The 19,615-nt window shown below is 35.2% G+C and overlaps 1 protein-coding gene across 1 annotated transcript in view; it reads left to right on the top strand.

Annotated features, from left to right (window-relative positions):
• Nucleotides 1-19,615, top strand: part of RYR3 (ryanodine receptor 3) — a 227,184-nt gene that overhangs the window by 129,979 nt on the left and 77,590 nt on the right. Inside the window, 11 exon segments of the mRNA XM_040558359.1 lie at nt 3,473-3,605; nt 4,632-4,735; nt 6,687-6,822; nt 10,740-10,920; nt 11,400-11,505; nt 12,725-12,845; nt 13,950-14,119; nt 14,785-15,005; nt 16,111-16,201; nt 16,500-16,640; nt 18,952-19,115. Coding sequence (XP_040414293.1) covers nt 3,473-3,605; nt 4,632-4,735; nt 6,687-6,822; nt 10,740-10,920; nt 11,400-11,505; nt 12,725-12,845; nt 13,950-14,119; nt 14,785-15,005; nt 16,111-16,201; nt 16,500-16,640; nt 18,952-19,115 — 1,568 coding nt within the window.

Here is a 19,615-nt window from a genome sequence, read left to right as displayed (position 1 = left end):
CCTTTGGAAAAGTGTAAAAAGGATGTTAGAGAAAGCTAAGATAAATAGATCTCCTTATATATAAGGTAGATTTTGCTTGTCCAGATCAAAATATTGATTAACGTTAAAAATTGAACAGTTCTTATAGTGGTAGAGGGACTGTCATTCTAGGACTTAATTTTTAAAAAGTGAGAGATAGGTAATAGGTATTTTATTTGTCTTTTAATTGTACCTTAAATGTTTGTGGTTTTTTTTTTTTTTTTTTTTTTTTAATTTTAAATTAAATATATATGTTATGTGTCTATATGAGAGTCTTAGCTCTGCTAGGAAAATAGACCTCTTCATCTTAGATAAAGTGTTGTTAACAATAACCTGTATAATTAGTTAACTTACAGCAACTTTATTTTGAATGCTCAAATTCAAATACTTGAGCTGTAATTTTCCTGCAAAATCATGTTTTGCCTTTTCTTAGTGTTATGTTAGAATACCTATATGTTAGTTTAAAGGTAGAATGGCATAAATATTTTGAGAAGCATAACTGAACATTCCTCCGGCTACCTGAGGAAAGTCAGAAATGAAGTCGGCTTACCTTCTCTTTGCTTATGCCTGATGTTTTAATGCTAATGCCACCCTCCCCAATAGAGGGGTCTCCTATTCTCCAAATACTGCTTACCTTTTTTTTTTTTTTCTTTTTTGTATGGCCAGGCAAACTACAATTATTTCTAACCTGATAAATACTTGTGTAATTTATAGGTGTCACAACCTTCTGGTTTGGCTACAATTTGTACATAAAGTCCAAAGTGACAAAACCAACCAAAAAAAAAAACAAAACACAAAAAACACTGTTCCTTCTGATTCTACTTAAGAATGTTATCACAGAGAATTTTTATAACACAAAAATACATCATAGAAGTTACCATGATATTTTTCATGAGGAATGTAGACCTAGAAAATGAGTTGTTAACCTGGTGTCATTTAATGAGTCTGGCCACCCAGAATATCCTATTTTATATCCCTATCTCTATAAATTGTGTGTGGAATCCAAAACTTCACCCATTGAACTAGGATTGGCAGAGGAATAGAAATCTTACCAAGAAATATGAATATGAAATAGGGTGTGTTTAGAATTTGATCTATTCCAGTCTCACGGTGCCGTATTTTCTCCTTAAGAGTGGAAACTTGCAGATACCCACCATTCAGAACCCTTTTTTTTTTAAATGGAAACGGAGTGCTATAGTCATATTATGAAATAACACAGCAAGGCTTATTAATGGACTTTTGCACTCCATTAACACAGATTTTAGATATTGCGATGGGGAGATTTCATAGAGCAAACCATTGGACAAGGAACTGTACAGGCAGAGAAGTGGTGTTTCTGAGTTCCAACTGTGAAATATCTTCCATACGAACCTTGCAGGGAGAGCACTGCTTTTTAAAATGATTGCCATATGCTGTCTGTTGATCTCCTGCTGGCATGCTAATCTTCTAAGCACATATAGACGTCTCACTTGAAAGGTTGTTCACTTAGGAACTGGCAAGCATTAAACTGGAAAAGGTACATGTCTCCGTATGCCGGGGATCTTTTACTGGCCCAGGTAAGGTGTCCTTAGGAAGAAAGGAGTAGGGCCAGAAACAGTGTGCATGCCTTGGTCAGTGATGATTTTATATACTCAATTGAAATTCTTCAGGCTTTTGTCCAATGACTTGCTTCTGTACAGTTAAGGAATAGTGGTGGCATCAGACATTAGAACATTGCTCTTTGTGCTCTCAGTTGAGTTCCTCACAACTCTGTTGTTAGTTATCTTTCAAAGAATCCTAAGCAATGCCCTTTTTGACTCTCAAAATGGAAACATTTTACTTCAAAATTACTTCTTACTGATTTGGAAATTTTCAAATTCCATTTTTGTATCGATACCTGTTAATAATAAAGAATTTCTAAAATGACAATTTTTTGACATTGTGGCTCTTACGGTAATTCTGTAAACAAGGTTATGTCACACATTTTGCTTAGTTTAAAATCCCTGTAAATTATGGGGATGGAAGCTTTGCTGAATGTTTTCAGGAATGAACGAATGTTTTTCATTAATTTTCTTCTATCATACATTTAAAAATAGAAGTCATGTCTGTTGCTACTTTTACATATTAGCACCTTCATGACTAAAATAGCCAAGTGAGCCACACACATTAACAAAAAAACCCTGTGTCAGACTATGGTTAATCAACTCAAGTCTATGGAAGTTAGGAAATGTACCTGATGTCTTGAATAGATAATACATTATCATATAACTTTTAATTAACATAATCACTTTTTTTACCCACAAAACTGTTGTCTCAGTTGAAAATGCTGCATTAGAATGAATTAGAGTTGTTCTGTAAAGGAGGCAATAATTATTACGCTTTGTATAATGAAGTATAAGTAATATTATTTATAGTTGCAAGGTATGAAGTGAAGAAGGCAGGATGTCAGAGGAAGAAAAAACATGGTATTTTAATTAAAGTGCTTGAATATCACCTTGGATCTCACAGAATATAATGCATTTTATAGAATATTATAATGTGTGTGTGTGTATATATTTATATAGAATACATTCCTATTTTTGCCTGATGAGAGCTGGTCAGATTATTTCGAAAAAAATTCTCCTGGGTCGTCATTAATTTTCTGCCTAATTTTCTGTGCATCCTTAGGATGCAGATTTGCAACCGTGCTTGACACTTTAAGTGCCATATAATGGTGAATTTAATACATCTGGTAGGATAACCTTAAAACAAACATCAAAAGTCTCTCCCATGATTTTTGATCTTGTTCTTTCATCTCCTTTCAGTAAAATGTGAGACTGGCATAAGTTTTTCATGCCAGAAGATGTTATGACTAATTGCAGTTTGTGAAACGTTCATTTGGGTATGCTACAGATTAAATTATTTTGTTTTCAGAGGAGAAATCCTTTCAATGTAATGCACAGCAAGGAAAATGTTTTAAAAAAAAATTGCACAGCAAAAATAAAATATTAATGTATGTTGTCAGGCCTATGCATTGAGGAATGTGGAAGTCTTGTAGAAACCTTTTTTAAAAGACTGTGTATTCTTATTATAATGAATATGTCTGGATAAACTAAGGTCCTTTAATATTTTATTCTGCTGTGACCTGATATTTTTTGGTTGAGCTTGTTACCATAATGTTGTTTATGTATAACCACATTGCAAGTCTGCAGATTGCTTTGTTTGAGAGTTGAGAAATAACTCTCAGTTTTTCTTCATTATATGTCCCCTATAGTTCCCTGTAAAATGATTTTTCAACATTTTAAACCCAATGGTCTAATGAACACAAATGTTAAAAGGAAATGCAGGTCCTTTCTTAAATTAGAACAAGAGCAACCATCAACTGCTTGTCACCTTGGTAACTTCACTATACTTTCCTTATTAGGGATGCAGGAAGAAGAATTGGAACAGATTGGTAATTAACATATTTCACTGCTTTGTCAACTTTCTTCTTCAGCAGATCGTTTTTCCTAAGATGGTGGCAAGCTGTTGTCGATTCCTATGCTACTTCTGTCGAATTAGTCGTCAAAACCAAAAAGCCATGTTTGAGCATCTTAGTTACTTACTGGAAAACAGCAGCGTTGGGCTGGGTATGTCATGTAGCTGTAACAGTTAAAACCAAGACAAAGAAGGAAATGTGCTATCACAAGTCTGCCATCTAATTTGTATAGCAAGTTGAATCATGTGCTGAAGCCTCCCTTACATACTTTTTTCCATTTTTCTTTCATCTTTCTATGTCTGTTAATTATATTTGAAACAGAGTAGTTTAATATGTTTTTTTAAATATCTTGAAAGATTTAGGATGAAATCCATGCTGTTTGACATTTTGTTCCATCCAATATAATTGCAATTGGAAATCTAAGATTAATTTAACCCTCTGGCAAGGGTCAGTTTCATCTGGGCATCAACACAAGTTACTTTTTAATTTTTATTGTTGTTTCCCGTCCCTCTAAAGCTTAGTCCACTGATATGAATTTCATATTTTTCCTTCGGAATGTGTGTTTGATTTTAAAATGTGGATGTACTAGATTTTGTAGCTCAAGAAAATTTCTCTTGGCTAGGTAGATGGCGTATATCAATAAAGTATATCAAGACAAGATAGCTTGTGATTTCACAGTGTTTTAGCTGTTCATGATTGCTATTTCTATACCCACATTTGCCCATATTAAACACAGAAAATGGAATAAGAATGAAAGAATGAAAACAGGCAAAGCTGAAGTTTGAAAGTGGATATTTTAGCTGAATATAGGCAAATTAAAAGTCTTGAATTGATATGGTTGTACAGTTTCTTAGAGTTATATAGCTGGAATGTTGCTCTGCTGGAGAAACAGTTGTATAATTTTTTTTCTAGTTTGCTATGTTGTTAACACTGATTTCTTTATCTGCATTTAAAAGCAGCATAGTTCTTTATGTTTGTGGATATGGATGTCAAGACAGAAAAGAATTTCAGCATTTATTTTAGCATTATTTGAAAGTTAAACATGTTCTTGATTGAAGAACAGCCATACAACATACTGTTAATATGTTTAGATTCCATTGTGATTGCTGCCATCTGCTGCATGACTGTGATTACTGCAAACTGAATTTAATTTTTGTACATTAACATTCTTCTGCAGCATTTCCTTCAATGAGAGGTTCAACACCACTAGATGTTGCAGCAGCCTCCGTAATGGACAACAATGAGCTTGCACTAGCACTGGAAGAGCCAGATCTGGATAAAGTAAGTGATCACTCTAACCTACTTATTCAACAGTGTACTTGTAGTAGAAGGGAAAAGGGCAAGTCTGATCACAGTAATTTTTGAATATGATCTTTTCAGAAATAGTTGCTCTAGGAATGTGCTGTCTTAGGATAAGGTTGACTGAGCAGTATTTTCCTTGCTTTGGCTCTATATCCTGCTTTGGCTTTATACTTGGTGGGAATCACAGCAAAAGAGAACAAGAAGGTGTTTTCCTGTCTTCTGTATCCTTTCAAAATTATTATCAGCTAGAAAGAATAACAAGGAAAATGGCATGAAACAGGAGAAAGACATGTCAGGAAACATTGTCTGGGGAAGAGCAAATTCAGATGAAGAGAATGTGAAGAAAGGTCTCATGGCTTAAGTAAATCAAAGAGATTGATGGGGAGAACAGAAGTAAAATCTAAGAGAATAGTAGGTTAGATACACGAACAAAGGAAGTTGGAATAGGATATTTGGTTTAGCTGCAGCAGTAAATTGAATCCAGGATTCAGGTAGTATTCCTAACCATTCACAGTGGTTAGGAATAAAGGGAAATTTAAGGAGAAGGGGTGATGAAGTAGGAACAGTGTGTAAAAAGATACAAAAAATGGCATAAAGTTCTCTGTATATACCTGGGAAGGGGAACAAAATAGTAGATGGAAGGTGGATACAAAGTCAGAAGAAAAGGAATGCAGGAAAGGGAAGGGATATGTTCTAATACAGCAGTGGGAAACAGAAGCCAGAAGGCAGAGTTTAATATGATAGTTTGGCAGAGGTAAAGCCTTTGTGGAGGATGGGGGTAGATGAGGGTAGAAGTGGGTGAAGAATGGTTGTAGTGGTGTTTGTATTCAGCATATACATTGGGAGAGGCAAAGGTTAGAAAATGGAAATAAATGGACATATGATGGGGATAGCTCAGAGAAGACAGGGACAGGAATATGAATGGAAAGGGTGTGAGAGCACAGGAATATACTAATTAGGTAAAGGTAGCACTGAGAACAATTCCCAGGTTTTTATCAATTGCAAATTTGCCAAAAGTGCATTCCATTCTATTGTTAATGAAATATTAACAGTATTGACCCCAGGATACACTGTTAGTGACTGGAGCACCAGCATTGACTGTCATATTTTCAAGGAAAGTAATGTTAGGCAAGTCAATGAATTATCTATTTCAAAACCTATTTGAGGACTAAAGTCATGTTCAAATGTTATCCTTATGTATTTTAAATAAAAACAAAGATCACATCTGTGCAGTTACCTGACAATTTCCTTTTAAATTATTGAGAAAGTGTTTCATTCATGTTTCAGAAATTCAGCTTACTATAATTAATTACATTTGTAATTTCTCAGTGATTTGTCTTGCTTAAAGATATTCTTCTTGATAAGAAATGCTATATTGGGTATTTGTGTATTACCAAAAATTTTAAACTTTATTGTTCTCCAGACACTTAACTGTTCACTGATATTGATCAATCTTCTGAAAAATTTAATTATTTGCATATCTATTAGAATTGGATTTACAGTAGGTAAGCTGCTGATGCAACATTTACTTTGCTGTTGTAGTAAATTATTCATACATGGCTATTTATGCGATTTTGAAGTTGTTAGTATTTTTAACTGTTGTCTAAAAAGTGTAAAAAAGATCTGAATATTTAATTCCTTAGTATTTTATTCTACTTTTTACCTTCCAAATTAAACCTTTTTCATGTTGTTGTGTCATGATGTAGTTTGGTAGTTTCAGAAATACAGAGTGTTTGGCTTTTTTTGTCATTATCAAAAGCAAGAGCTAGAAACTAAGACTGATGCAATATTGAGCTATGTTGGTAGTTTCTCAGATGAAACACCTCTTATATTAAAACCATGTTATTAAAAAAAAAAAAATCATGCATTGGCAGTATTTTTAGAAATTTATTTCCACATACATGAATAGATAATTGCTTCTATATTGTAGGTTGTTACTTATTTGGCTGGTTGCGGCCTGCAGAGTTGTCCAGTATTGCTAGCTAAAGGATATCCAGACATTGGATGGAATCCAATAGAGGGTGAACGTTACCTGTCATTCTTAAGATTTGCAGTTTTTGTTAACAGTAAGTATAATTTCTTGGCATTCTATCAAAAGGATTTCTTAAAATTACTTTTCTGTACATAAGAATGTGTTAATGGATGAAGAGAGGTTAATGCATACCATTCTCATCGCAAACAACGGGTAATTATTATATGCTGTTTATTAATATATTTTTTTTGAATCTTCAAAATTATAGTTACTTTTTTGTTATTCCTTTTGCAACTTTTATTATTGATTTGAGTATCTTATTAAGGTAGCAAATGAAGCTAGGAATTCTATCAATAAGTAAGCTGTGGTATAGAGTAAATTGCACTATTTTAGGTCAGACCGTGATATATCTGAAAACGTAACCAGTTTGCTCTGCTTTTAGAACTTCCTTGGCCACTAAGCCACTGGGAGAATTAGAGGTTTGTAATTAAGCTATTTTGCATTACAAAAGGCAATTTTCCAATAGAGTACTGGCTTACATAGTTTTCTGAGGTATCAGGTTTTAAAGCATCTAGTAAAACACAAGATCTGTGCAAAGTCGGGAGTTGCGTTTGTTCAAGATCATACCTGTGTTTTAAGTGGGGAAAATACAAAACTGAAATGTTCGAAGTACTTAGCTGCTCCTTCCAAAACCTCTCCGTCCCAATTATCTCACCTACTGTTACCTTCCTTTAACTCTGACTTCATAGAATCATAGAATGGCCTGGGTTGAAAAGGACCTTAAAGATCATCTACTTTCAACCCCCTTGCTCTGGGCAAGGTTGCCAACCACTAGAGCAGGCTTCCCAGAGCCACATCCAGCCTGGCCTTGAATGTCTCCATGGATGGGGCATCCACACCTCTCTGGGCAACCTGTTCAGTGCCTCACCACCCTCTGAGTGAAAAACTTTCTCCTAATATCTACCTAAATCTCCCCTGTATTAGCTTAAAACTATTCCCCCTTGTCCTGTCACTACCAACACATGTAAACAGGCATTTCCCCTCCTGTTTATATGCTCCCTTTAAGTACTGGAAGGTCGCAATGAGGTCTCCCCGAAGCCTTCTCTTCTCCAAGCTAAACAAGCCCAGTTCCCTCAACCTTTCTTCATAGCAGGGGTGCTCCAGCCTTCTGATCATCTTAGTGGCCCTCCTCTGGACCCGTTCCAAGGGCTCCACATCCTTCTTGTGCTGGGGGTCCCAGGCCTGCACGCAGTATTCCAGGTGGGGTCTTACAAGAGCAGAGTAGAGGGGGACAATCACCTCCCTCTCCCTTATGGCCACCCCTTTTTTAATGCAACCCAGGACATAGTTGGCCTTCTGGGCTGCAAGCACGGACTGCTGGCTCACGTCCAGCTTTTCATCCGTCAGGACCCCCAAGTCCTTCTCTGCAGGGCTGCTCTTAAGTTCTTATTCTCCCAGTCTATATAAATACCTGGGATTGCCCCAGCCCAAGTGCAACACCTTGCACTTGGCCTTGTTGAACCTCATTAGGTTCTCATGGGCCCACTTCTCCAGCCTGTCCAGGTCCCACTGGATGGCATCCCTTCTCTCTATTGTATCGACTGCACTGCTCAGCTTGGTGTCATCTGCAAACTTGCTGAGGGTGCACTCGATTCTGTTGTCTATGTCGTTGATAAAGATGTTGAAGAGCACCAGTCCCAAGACTGACCCCTGAGGGACACCACTTGTGATCGGCCTCCACCCAGACATAGAACCGTTGACCATAACCCTTTAGCTGCGAACAGCCAACCAATTCTTTATCCACCTAACAGTCCATCCTTCAAATCCATACCTCTCCAATTTAGAGAGAAGAATGTGGTGAGGGACCATATCAGAGGCTTTGACTTCCTGATGGCCCTGTTATTCTTTGCTAAAAACCACAGTTTCTAATCCCATTTTTTTAGTGTGTGCTCAAGATACAAAATTCAATTCAGTATAAACTTGATACTAAAGTTTATGTACTGGCTTATTATTGTAGCTTGTAAGTAAAATACTGATACTGATGATCTGTGGGATAAAGCTACTGACATCACAAGTTCAATGACTGAACTCTCTTTCCTTTCTTTTAATTTGTTTTCTTCCTATATGTCCCATTAATCTCATATCATCCCACAGATTATTTTTATAAAGTGTCCACTGTGAATTTTCTAAATGTTTGCATTCAACCATGAGCTGAGCTTTTTTTTTTACCCAATTATTATACCCATATTATATCCACATCCCAACTGCTAAACTTTAAGCACTAAAAGCAGTTAGATTAAATATAAAGAGATCATTTATGTGAAAGTTTCTTTTCTTAATGACTTTTATTCAGCAAGCATCTGGGTCACAACCTATGTGCCCTTCCAATTTATACAATAGATAACCTACTCTCTTCCCTTTTCAACTATACATATATTTTTCGACACAAAGCTGATTTTAATGTGTGTTTTTTGTATATAGAGAAGATGAAGTATTCAATTTCAGGCTTTAAACAACAAGAAGAGTATTTAACCAACATGAAAGTATGCAGTAGAAAGAATCAGGAGATTTTACCCCCGATTGATTTAGTCTAAAATATGAGTTGTTTTTCTTTAGTTATACTGAGAAGATTCAACTCTGAGATGAGTGTTCCACTGATGAAGTACCAAGGCCAGAATGTTAAGCAACATTTTTTGTTTTAGCTGGCCCATTTAAAATCAAATAATTCTTGTCCTGTGCTAGGTCTGGCTGGAATGGAATTAACTTTCTTCATAGGAGTCCGTAAAGTGCTGAAACACTGTTGATAAACTACAGATGTTCTGGCTATTGCTGAACAGTGTTTGCACAGTGTGATGGCTTTCTCAATTTTTTCCCACTCTGCCCCCTTCCTCGCCCCCAGTGAGTACATTCAGGGTGGGCAAGAAGTTGGCAGCGGACACATAGACATGAGAGATGACCCAAACTGACCAAAAGAGATATTCCATATCATATGACATTGTGCTCAGCAATAAAAGCTCAGGGAAAGGATTAGGAAGAGGCAGATGTTCATGGTTAATGTGTTTGTCTTCCCATACAACCATTGTGTGTTCTGGGGCCCTGCTTTCCAGGAACTGGCTAAATATTTTACGCTGCACTTCACTGCCTATGTGAAGTGGTGAATAAATTCATCTTTTTGCTTTGCTTGCATGCATAGCTTTTGCTTTCTCTGCTAAACTGTCGTTATCTCAACCCATGAGTTATCTCACCTTCTTTCTGTTTTCTCCCTCTCCTGCAGGAGATGGGAGGGAACAAGAGGCTGGGTGGTTGTTGGCTGGGGTCACCACCCCCACCCCACCCCCACCCCACCCCCCCGCCCACCTTCCCTTCACCTGCCCAATTGCAGGCTTATTGCCTGCAATTACCCTTTATACAAGAAGCTAAAGTGAATTTTATTCAATGTGTGTGGTATCATGAACTTTAGTAAGAAGTACGTTTCTCTGTCCGTGTACTAGGAGTGGTGCTTACAAGATATATCCTAAAGCCATGAATGAATTTATTCAAAATCTACCTGTCTCTAAATGGAGTCCATCAAAAACTATGTCTCATCATCATTTGTACAGGTTGCCCAGGAATAGATAATTGCCACTTTCAGTGGCATTCTCACTTGCCAGTATTATATGTTTGGGTTACTTTCTAGTCCATTTTGTGCAAAAGAACCTATCACAGTATTTTAACTCTAGGAGGAAGTAGTCTTTGGCACAAAAAGCAAGTTAACCTTCTGAAGTGAACCTTCTAGACTGAGCGTAGTAAAACTGTGGCAAGGCATGTCTATACTGTCACTTTTAAACCTAGATATCCTTTGGTAAAGCACATCTCATGCTGCCAAAATGATAGATTTATGCTTTCAGAAATAAGATTGAAGATTTATTTTATATTTTGTATAATTCAGAGGAAAATACAGTCTCCTTCTGACTAAAGGATACCTTTCAGGGGAAAATATGTATTGTGCTAAGACTTTATTTTGGTCTTCAGGTGAAAGTGTTGAAGAAAATGCAAGTGTTGTTGTCAAGCTCCTTATTCGACGGCCAGAGTGCTTTGGACCAGACCTTAGAGGAGAAGGAGGAAATGGTTTGCTGGCAGCTATGCAAGAAGCTATCAGAATCTCAGAGAATCCTTCTCGTGACCTTCCCTCACAAGGATATAGGAGAGAAGGGTAAGTAAACGTGAATGCATGTTTGGAAAATGATGATTTAATAGCTGGTTTAATCTCACCAGAGGTATATAGATAATAGACCCTATTGGGTAAGTCATTATACAAACCCAGAACATTAGAGATTCACACCCACAAGCAGTTGTCATATGGAATTCGTGAAACATGATCATGTAGAATAAGAGTTACAGAAGAGAAGAAGCCTGAAGGACAAAGCAAATAAGAAGTCTGTTACAGAATGAAGCTAAGATAATGGTAAAGTGCAAGAGGAAGACAGAAGGATGGTATGAAGTAGTTATTACAGTTCAATTGCTTCCTAACTCTAGGGATAAAAAAAATAAAAAATTAAAAAATTGTAATCTGTAACTGGAGGAAATGGTTGTATCTGATTTATAGTCTCTGGATCATGGATCTAGTTCCAGAGAGGAGCTATAAACTTGGATTAGCAAAAATACTCACTGGTATTATTGATTATCTTTTAGTGATGAGGAGGAGGAAGAGGAGGAGATTGTGCACATGGGCAATGCAATCATGTCATTTTACTCGGCTCTCATAGATTTACTTGGACGCTGTGCACCAGAAATGCATGTAAGTTCATTCTGTCACTTGCTCAGAAAATGTGGGAGGTTTGTAAACAGAACTGTATGTGTCTAACTAAAATATTCCCTATTCAAAGGCTTTCTACTGTCAGGAGGTATGCTTTATTGCATTTTTCACTGTATCTATACAGATGTGTTCCCTGCCAACTGTTCATAAAGAATCACTGGCTTTTGATTCCTTGTGCTCTGTTATTTATGTAAAATTTGGGATTTTTATATGACTGTAGGATTAAAGCAAAAATGAACTACTATTGGTACACATTTACACTGCCAATAAAATTTCTGAAGCTGGCCCTTTACTGTCCTCTAGAAAGCCACAAAAGTAATTTTCATAACAGTGTGATACAGAACTTCATTCTTGTGTACTGTTGAAATATGGCATTAACACTACATGAATATGTGGAAAAATAAGTGAAATAACTGTTTTGAATGTGTAATGCCTGTAATAACCACATGTAAAACTTGGTGTTAAAGTGACTTTTGCTTGTCACTATTTAAAATGCTTTAGTAGCATACATCCAGATGAAAGTGCCATATTTATGTGTCTCAGTACAACAATAAGCAAGAGATTTGACTTGTAATGTCCGTACTTAAAATTACCAAAGCTATTAGCTTTACTAGCTGTAAAATTGTATCTAGCTGTATATTGCTAGTTTCATGTTAAGAAAATTACTGGAAGAGGTTTTCAGAGAGAGAGATTGTGAATACGTAATTTCTGCTAGAAGTTAAAACAAGTTGGTCACCGCATTATTGTTAATTCCTTTTGTGATTTTTACGGCATAAAAATAATAGGACAATGTGTAGATACATCTGACAGGTTTGCATCTGTTCATAGTATAAAAAGGCAAGCTGAAAAACTATCACCAAATGTTCTGTAAGTAACATGAGTCTTTCAGAAATTTTTGCTTTCAGCACTTTGTCTGATTGATCCTTGGAAAGCTTAGCCATGTAGCTGTTTGTTTGTTTTATTAGGAATTTATAGCATCAATAAATTACCCATTTATGATATCAAAATTAGGAGCGATGAAAAAGTAGGATAAGCTTAAAATCAGCATTCCCTTATAGTGCTGTGATAGATTGGATTTCTATGATTTTTTTCCAGGCAGTACAGTGTTTCCAAAAAACCATACTAATATCAGTATTTTGATTTTTTTTTTTCTGATTTCACTCAGTATTAAGTTTCTTAATTGATGAACTTTTTCTAACAGCTTATTCAAAGTGGAAAAGGTGAAGCTATTCGAATCAGGTCAATCCTCCGATCTCTAGTGCCAACTGAAGATTTGGTTGGAATTATAAGTATACCACTAAAGCTGTCAACAGTTAACAAAGGTAACTTCAATACTTTTAGTAGATAAGTTCACATTTTATAAAAAGCTGTTAACACATAACTTTCAGGTGTGAAATGTTCTTTAGATTTTAATTAGGTATGGATCAATTAGACCTATAGAAGAGATACTTGGTCCTGTGGAGCAGAGAATGTAAGAACATAAGAAATACCTTACTGGAACACTGCAGTGGCCCATCTGTCCCAGTATTTTGTCTCCTGCAGTTGCTATAGAAACACTGTCTCTTTAGGTATAACACATAAGCTTGACCTCATTCCCTTTGTACTTTCATCACTCTGAAACTTAAAAATACTACAAAATCAGAGAGTTCAAGGTGAAAAGGGGTATTGATCATGTATTCTTGCTTGTTGTATGACTGTTGATTCTTTCCTAGAAGCGGTCTTATAGTTATCCAGGGTGGATTTATTTCTAAACATAACTTTCAAGATAACCTTACAAACTGTAATTTTATGTAAAGTATAAATGCAACAGAGGAAGAGGTTTTTATGGTATATGATCTTCATCTTTCATGTTAGTTGCTGCATGTTCCACTGGCTATAAGCTACCAATCTATCATTTTGTTCTACTCCAAAGTAATGTTATCCTCCTTCCCCTCCTTCTGTTGTCCTTTCTTTTTCACAAGAATTATCTATTCCCCTTTACAGTCATTCCCCTTTACAGATGGTTTATCACTTAATGTCTGTTACTGTTGTCTTTGCTTGGATTACATATTCTTTCTAGTCTAGTTTATATGATACAGAAATGAAAATTCTTAACCTTCTGAAACTTCACAGTTACTATATATTAACATTTGCAATAATATGTTTCTTTAATTTTACCTTAAAAATATTCTCTGTAATAGTAATGAAACAAGTAGAATACTTTAACCATTCTTTTCATTTAAGACAGAAAAATTAATCAATTGCAATATGTGTTTTTTTCAATAACTACCTTGAATTCTTTTTCAGCGTACAAGAAAACTGAACCAAGAATATGATTTCAAACATTTGATTTTAGTCAATAAATATAATTATAGTGTCTTTCATTGTCTTCTTGTTTCTTGTTTATTCAGTGATTTTCTATTAAAAGCCATTATATATTTGTGTAGATGGCACAGTAAACGAGCCAGACATGTCTGCAAATTTCTGTCCTGATCATAAAGCACCAATGGTACTCTTCTTGGACCGTGTATATGGTATTAAGGACCAAAGCTTCCTCCTTCACCTATTGGAAGTTGGATTTTTACCAGATTTAAGAGCTTCTGCCTCTCTGGATACAGTAAGTATTTTGCTATGCAGATTAGGTGCTGTGGCTGGATTTAATGGTTCAATTAGTGTATTAAATGGAACTTCAAGTTAAAAAATCTTTAAAAAAATATGCTCACTGTAAACCCAAGCAGTAACAGTTCAATTATATTTTTATTCATTTATACTGTTTAAGTTTTAATTGTAAGCATTCAGTACCACTGAAAGCAATGGTGTACTGTACTTTAAATGCAGGCTTACCTTAATTATGCTATAAGTACATAGGATATTCTGTAATAGGCCTAATGATTACTTTTATTTCATGCGTGCTTTCCAATTGCACTGAAAGTTTATGTATGTGTAGGTAGGAAGAAATTGAGTGAGATGAAAAACGCTACCTAATGCTTGGTGATTTTTCATAACCTGTTTAAAGAAATAAGCTGCCTGTTTTATTTTTTGCTTTTATTGGTTTAGAGAGCAGTGGGGCAAGAAATCAGTTTTTAATGGGATAAGTGGGATGACTAGATTTTCTCAAGTTCAAAAAAAATGGCTTTTGTCCTCATGCATTTACTGGGAATACTACATTAGCACCCTGCCACTAAGGGGACCTCAGGAATATGTCATTATTATGTTTTATAATTTCATATTTAGTAACTTTTATTCCATATGATACTAACAATCAATTACTACTTCATACAGGTTTCTCTAAGTACCACAGAGGCAGCTCTCGCACTAAATAGATATATTTGTTCAGCTGTGTTTCCATTACTCAAAAGATGTGCTCCCCTCTTTTCTGGAACAGAGCATCATGCTTCTCTGGTTGACTCCATGCTTCACACAATATATAGGTTATCCAAAGGACGTTCCCTTACAAAAGCACAACGAGACACTATTGAAGAATGCCTGCTTGCTATTTGCCAGTATGTATGATACATATGTTCAAATTGATTTCTTTTGTGTGTGTATGGAAATAAGAATATGTATTTTAATAATTTTCTTCATTGTGTATAATGTAGAATGAAGAGTGTTTTACTCTTGCATGAAATAAATGACCTGACTGTATGACAGGATTTCTTTTCCTAAGAGAAAATAGTTCTGATTTTTCTGTTACTCATACTGCGTTCTACAAGCTGTTGCATTGCTATGAGCTTTGCAATGATACAGGATGAATTGGGATTATTTGTAAAAACAAAATGCCAGTAATTACCAAAAATGTTTAGGCAAGTTTGACAATGTGTGTGTGTTGGGGATTTAAGGGGTTGACATGTTTGCATTTTTTATTGTGGTTTGAAGACCCTTGTTCTTTGTTTTAAAAAAGGAAAGTGAAAATAAAAAGAGAAAAAGAAGCCAACAAAGAAACACTAAAACCAAAACAAAAACATAAACTACCCATCATTCTCCAAATCCGAAAACTGATCCTAAAGCTGAACTGAACCTTGATGTAGTAGAGATGTACAGATTTATTTCTAATAATAGTAATCATAATGTATTTCCAAGATCATTTTCAGTCAGGAGTGCTGCTTTGTAGTTTCATATCAAAAACCATTCTTTTAGGGCAATATTCTGTTTATTTTGCTTAGATTGTCTCTTCTATATATCTAAACCACCCTGAAGAATCCTTAAAACTGAACAAAGAAACAAACAAAAACCAACAGCAACAAAAAACACCCTTTCCTCTGCTGTCATATGGGACAATCATAGCTGTTGTCTAATTGCATAAGACAGTCCAAAAGCTGCCTATCTTTGTGCTATATCATTAGATAGATGACGTAGAGTCAGGTTCTTCAAACTTATTTAGAGAGTCTAGTATTTGTTTTTTCATGATTTTTTATACACCTGAGGGTATTAACTCTTCGTTTTGTTTTTCGTTGTGTGCACACCATATGTTTCTCAAAATAGTTTTAATGAGTCATTTGAATACTGATGTGGAAAATCATTTAAATTTGTATTTCATTTTCACTGATCTGTATGAATTTTTATTAACAAGAACTTCCTTTTTCTTTTTTTTTTTTTTTTTAATTACAGCCACTTACGTCCCTCTATGCTACAACAGCTGTTGAGAAGGCTAGTTTTTGATGTACCGCTACTCAATGAGTACTGTAAAATGCCTCTCAAGGTAAATGGTGTATTTTGTGTACATTCATTCAGCATAAAACTCAGTTCACAGTAATCTGTCTAGCTGGGGATAACAGAGTCTTTATGCTTTAGTGGCACAGCTCTACTGCTCCCCCAAAAAGATAAAGAAAAAAAGACGCTCTTTAAGATCTGTTAGAAATAAAGAATAAATAGTATTGGTGGGCATAAGTAATAATAATAAATAATAATACTTATGTAACTGTTTAAGCAGATGCTACCCAGTGAGTTATATTACTAAATATCAATGTTTTACACACTTTTTTTTTTTTAACATCTAGCTTCTGACAAATCACTATGAACAGTGCTGGAAATACTATTGTCTACCTTCAGGAATGGGAAGCTATGGAATTGCAGCAGAAGAAGAATTACATTTAACTGAGAAACTTTTCTGGGGAATATTTGATTCCTTGTCTCATAAGGTAAGGATTAGAATTCATGTTTCACTATGGGCTTTCTATGAAAGCATTACAGTGATAATTCGCAGTGCCAAGAACAGAAAATGCCTGTCTCAGCAATTCTTTCACATAATACAGGATGTATGACAAAGAATGTTTCCAATGAAGTAACATTCTAATAAAAAAAAAGAGTCCTGATTCATGAAGGATTTTCTCCAAATTAATGAAATGTGAGATTTTCGTTTTGATACAGTTTTTCCACTGTTAATGATTGCTTGCTGCACTGACAAGTCAATGTTCTCTATTCAGCTCTATTCTACTTTGCTCTCCTAAACTTTTTATAATACTTTTTACTGACATATAATAGCATTATTTTTAAGAAATGTGTGTATATGCTAATCAAATTATTGGTGTATGCACTGTAAATCTAAATTACCTGTTTTCAAACAGACATTTGTATTTTGATAGTTTGCTGGTCCTTGCTTAGGTTAAAAACTATGATCCAACCTTCACATAAATAAACATTTTCCTGTACTACTCTTCCAAGGTGTGATCTTAGGATTTTTGCACTTACTAATGTTTTTTCTAAGTAAGGAAATGTTACATTTCTCATATTAGAAATGCCTTTCTGGATAAATACTTTTCAAACTTGTTCTCTTTGAACTTGGCTCAAAAATCAAGTTCTCACTATGAGAATGTAGCAATATTTTTCAGTGCATCCCACTGAATGTCCATTCCAGCTCTAGTGAACAAATTCAGGTGATCATTTCTCTAGGCATCCTTTTTATAGTATGAAAGTAAACATTGTCTCTTCACTATTCTAGAATGGCTTTTAAGCCTTATTTGTATTTGGTTTTAATGACATCTTTGTCTGTCTTACTGCTGTCACAAGTACAAACAGTGTCAGTAGGGACTGAGGTTACAATGAACCATTTTCAATTTGTGTCTTAGCATTTTACAAAGAAATGAAGATGATGTATTTCTGTCAGTACTGGTGGCCCTCTGTAATAGGATTTGTATCATTTTGTATATGATTATTAGTCCAATGAGAGCATTGTGTAAAGCTGCTAAGCTACAGTGTTCTCCATTGTTCTGTTTTGTACTGCGATATTTACAGGTTTGGTATTTTTATGGCTTCCAGCTGTGTTAGTGGAAGTAATTCACTCTGTGATCTCACTTCTTTTGCTTGTGCCTTAAGCACTAAAGAACATTGTAACAAAACTAAAGAAAGTTAAAGGTTCAAAGTTTTAGGCATTCCCCTTGCTGTAATATATAATTTTATCAGCAAGAATCTTCAATGGACCTTAAAATTGGTCTTCAGCTTTTTGTTAACACAAAAATAATAAATGAATTTGTCATTCAAATTTAGAAAATCATGTAGCTTTCCTATGTCTTTCAATGAAGCACGAGAAATCTTTCTTCAATTTATTAAATAATTATAATAGCATGGAACTCTTGCACAACAGTGTTCAACAGTAAATCTGTTAAAGTCTTTTAAAAGTACATCATTGTGCATGTTATACAAGTGGGGAATCTGAAGTGATTATTTTTCCCAGGCACACTAAGAATGTAGTTTGAGAGCTTTAATGAGAACGTAGGCCTCCTATGATCTGCTGCTACTTTCTCTATGCCCCCCCAACCTCCCTTTTTTAAATAACTTAATTTACACGCTTAACTCTGTGTGTAACAATTGACCTTGAATGTTTTTCATGGCAAGTTAACTAAGGATAGGATAAATTTTTCACATGTAATTGCACCATGTGTTTTTATATATCAAGTACTGTTATCTCTAGAGCTAATTAAACTATTAGGCTAATTATTTAGAAGACAAAGTGTGCTAGTTCACCTCTTGACAGGACAACTGAAAGATAGTGAACTGGCTTTGCAACAGTAAAACACCATTTTCTCTGACTGGCATGATTTAAACTTTAAGAAGTTTAGGGCAAAAGAGGGAGAAATGATAATGACTTCTGTAGTTAAAGACAGTATTTTATAGATTACTGTACTTCTCTGACTAGGTAAACAACCTTTGATTCTTCCTATGTAGGCCTTAACGGCCTGAAGAAATCTTTACATGCTCCTGCATGTATTGTATATGCTTATACAAGTGTCAGCATACTCTTACGGTAATTGGAACAGTCTTAAAAATGTATCGGGTTGATAGCAAGAAAAATACAGGTCATACAGCAATAACTTTGCTCTGTGCTTAGTTTTTAAATGTGCTTTACTGTCTCTTTGCATCTTCTAATATTTGTACATATGGCTGCTTGGTTTTCACTAACATTTTGCATGTTTTTCTGTTGGGTTTTCCAACCAGTTCCTATCTCTCCTGCAGAAGTATGATCCAGAGCTCTTTCGAATGGCCTTGCCTTGTCTAAGTGCTATAGCTGGTGCCTTGCCTCCTGATTATTTAGATACACGAATTAGATCAACTTTGGAAAAGCAGACTTCAGTGGATCCAGAAGGAAATTTTGATCCCAAACCTGTCAGTACAGCAAAGTGAGTAATGTATTTCATAACAATTTCCTTTCCTTATATATTTTTACAACAATTTCCTTACTAACACTTTATTTTCCTCTATACAGAGTGGTGGCCAGTGACTGACTTTTTAATGATATTAGTACCTTTCAGAAATAATGCAGGCATTTTTGCTTCTTGCTGCCAAATGCTTTGCTAGAACATATCCTGTTTGGCAGATACAAAACACACTACTCTTAGCCCTGTAGAGATGTTCAATATTCTGCAGAGTAAGTAGTAAATTAGTACTTCTTATGTACCCCATTAGAAATATTTGGGATATTTACATCCTTAAAACAGTTGATGCTGTCATTATTTAGAGTGTGGTACAGTGATGGCAAATGGTACAAGATCATCAAAATCTAGTAAGTGATTCAATTAGCCTATTACCAAGTTTTTATAAAATCTCATTTAGTTTTGAGACTTAAAGCAACCTGGTAGAGCAAAACAAGAAAATCATGTGTGATGGTTTAGTAGAGACA

The sequence above is a fragment of the Cygnus olor genome, chromosome 5 (genome assembly GCF_009769625.2).
Source record: "Cygnus olor isolate bCygOlo1 chromosome 5, bCygOlo1.pri.v2, whole genome shotgun sequence".
NCBI lineage: Eukaryota > Metazoa > Chordata > Aves > Anseriformes > Anatidae > Cygnus > Cygnus olor.
This window is presented reverse-complemented; position numbering and strand designations above follow the sequence as displayed.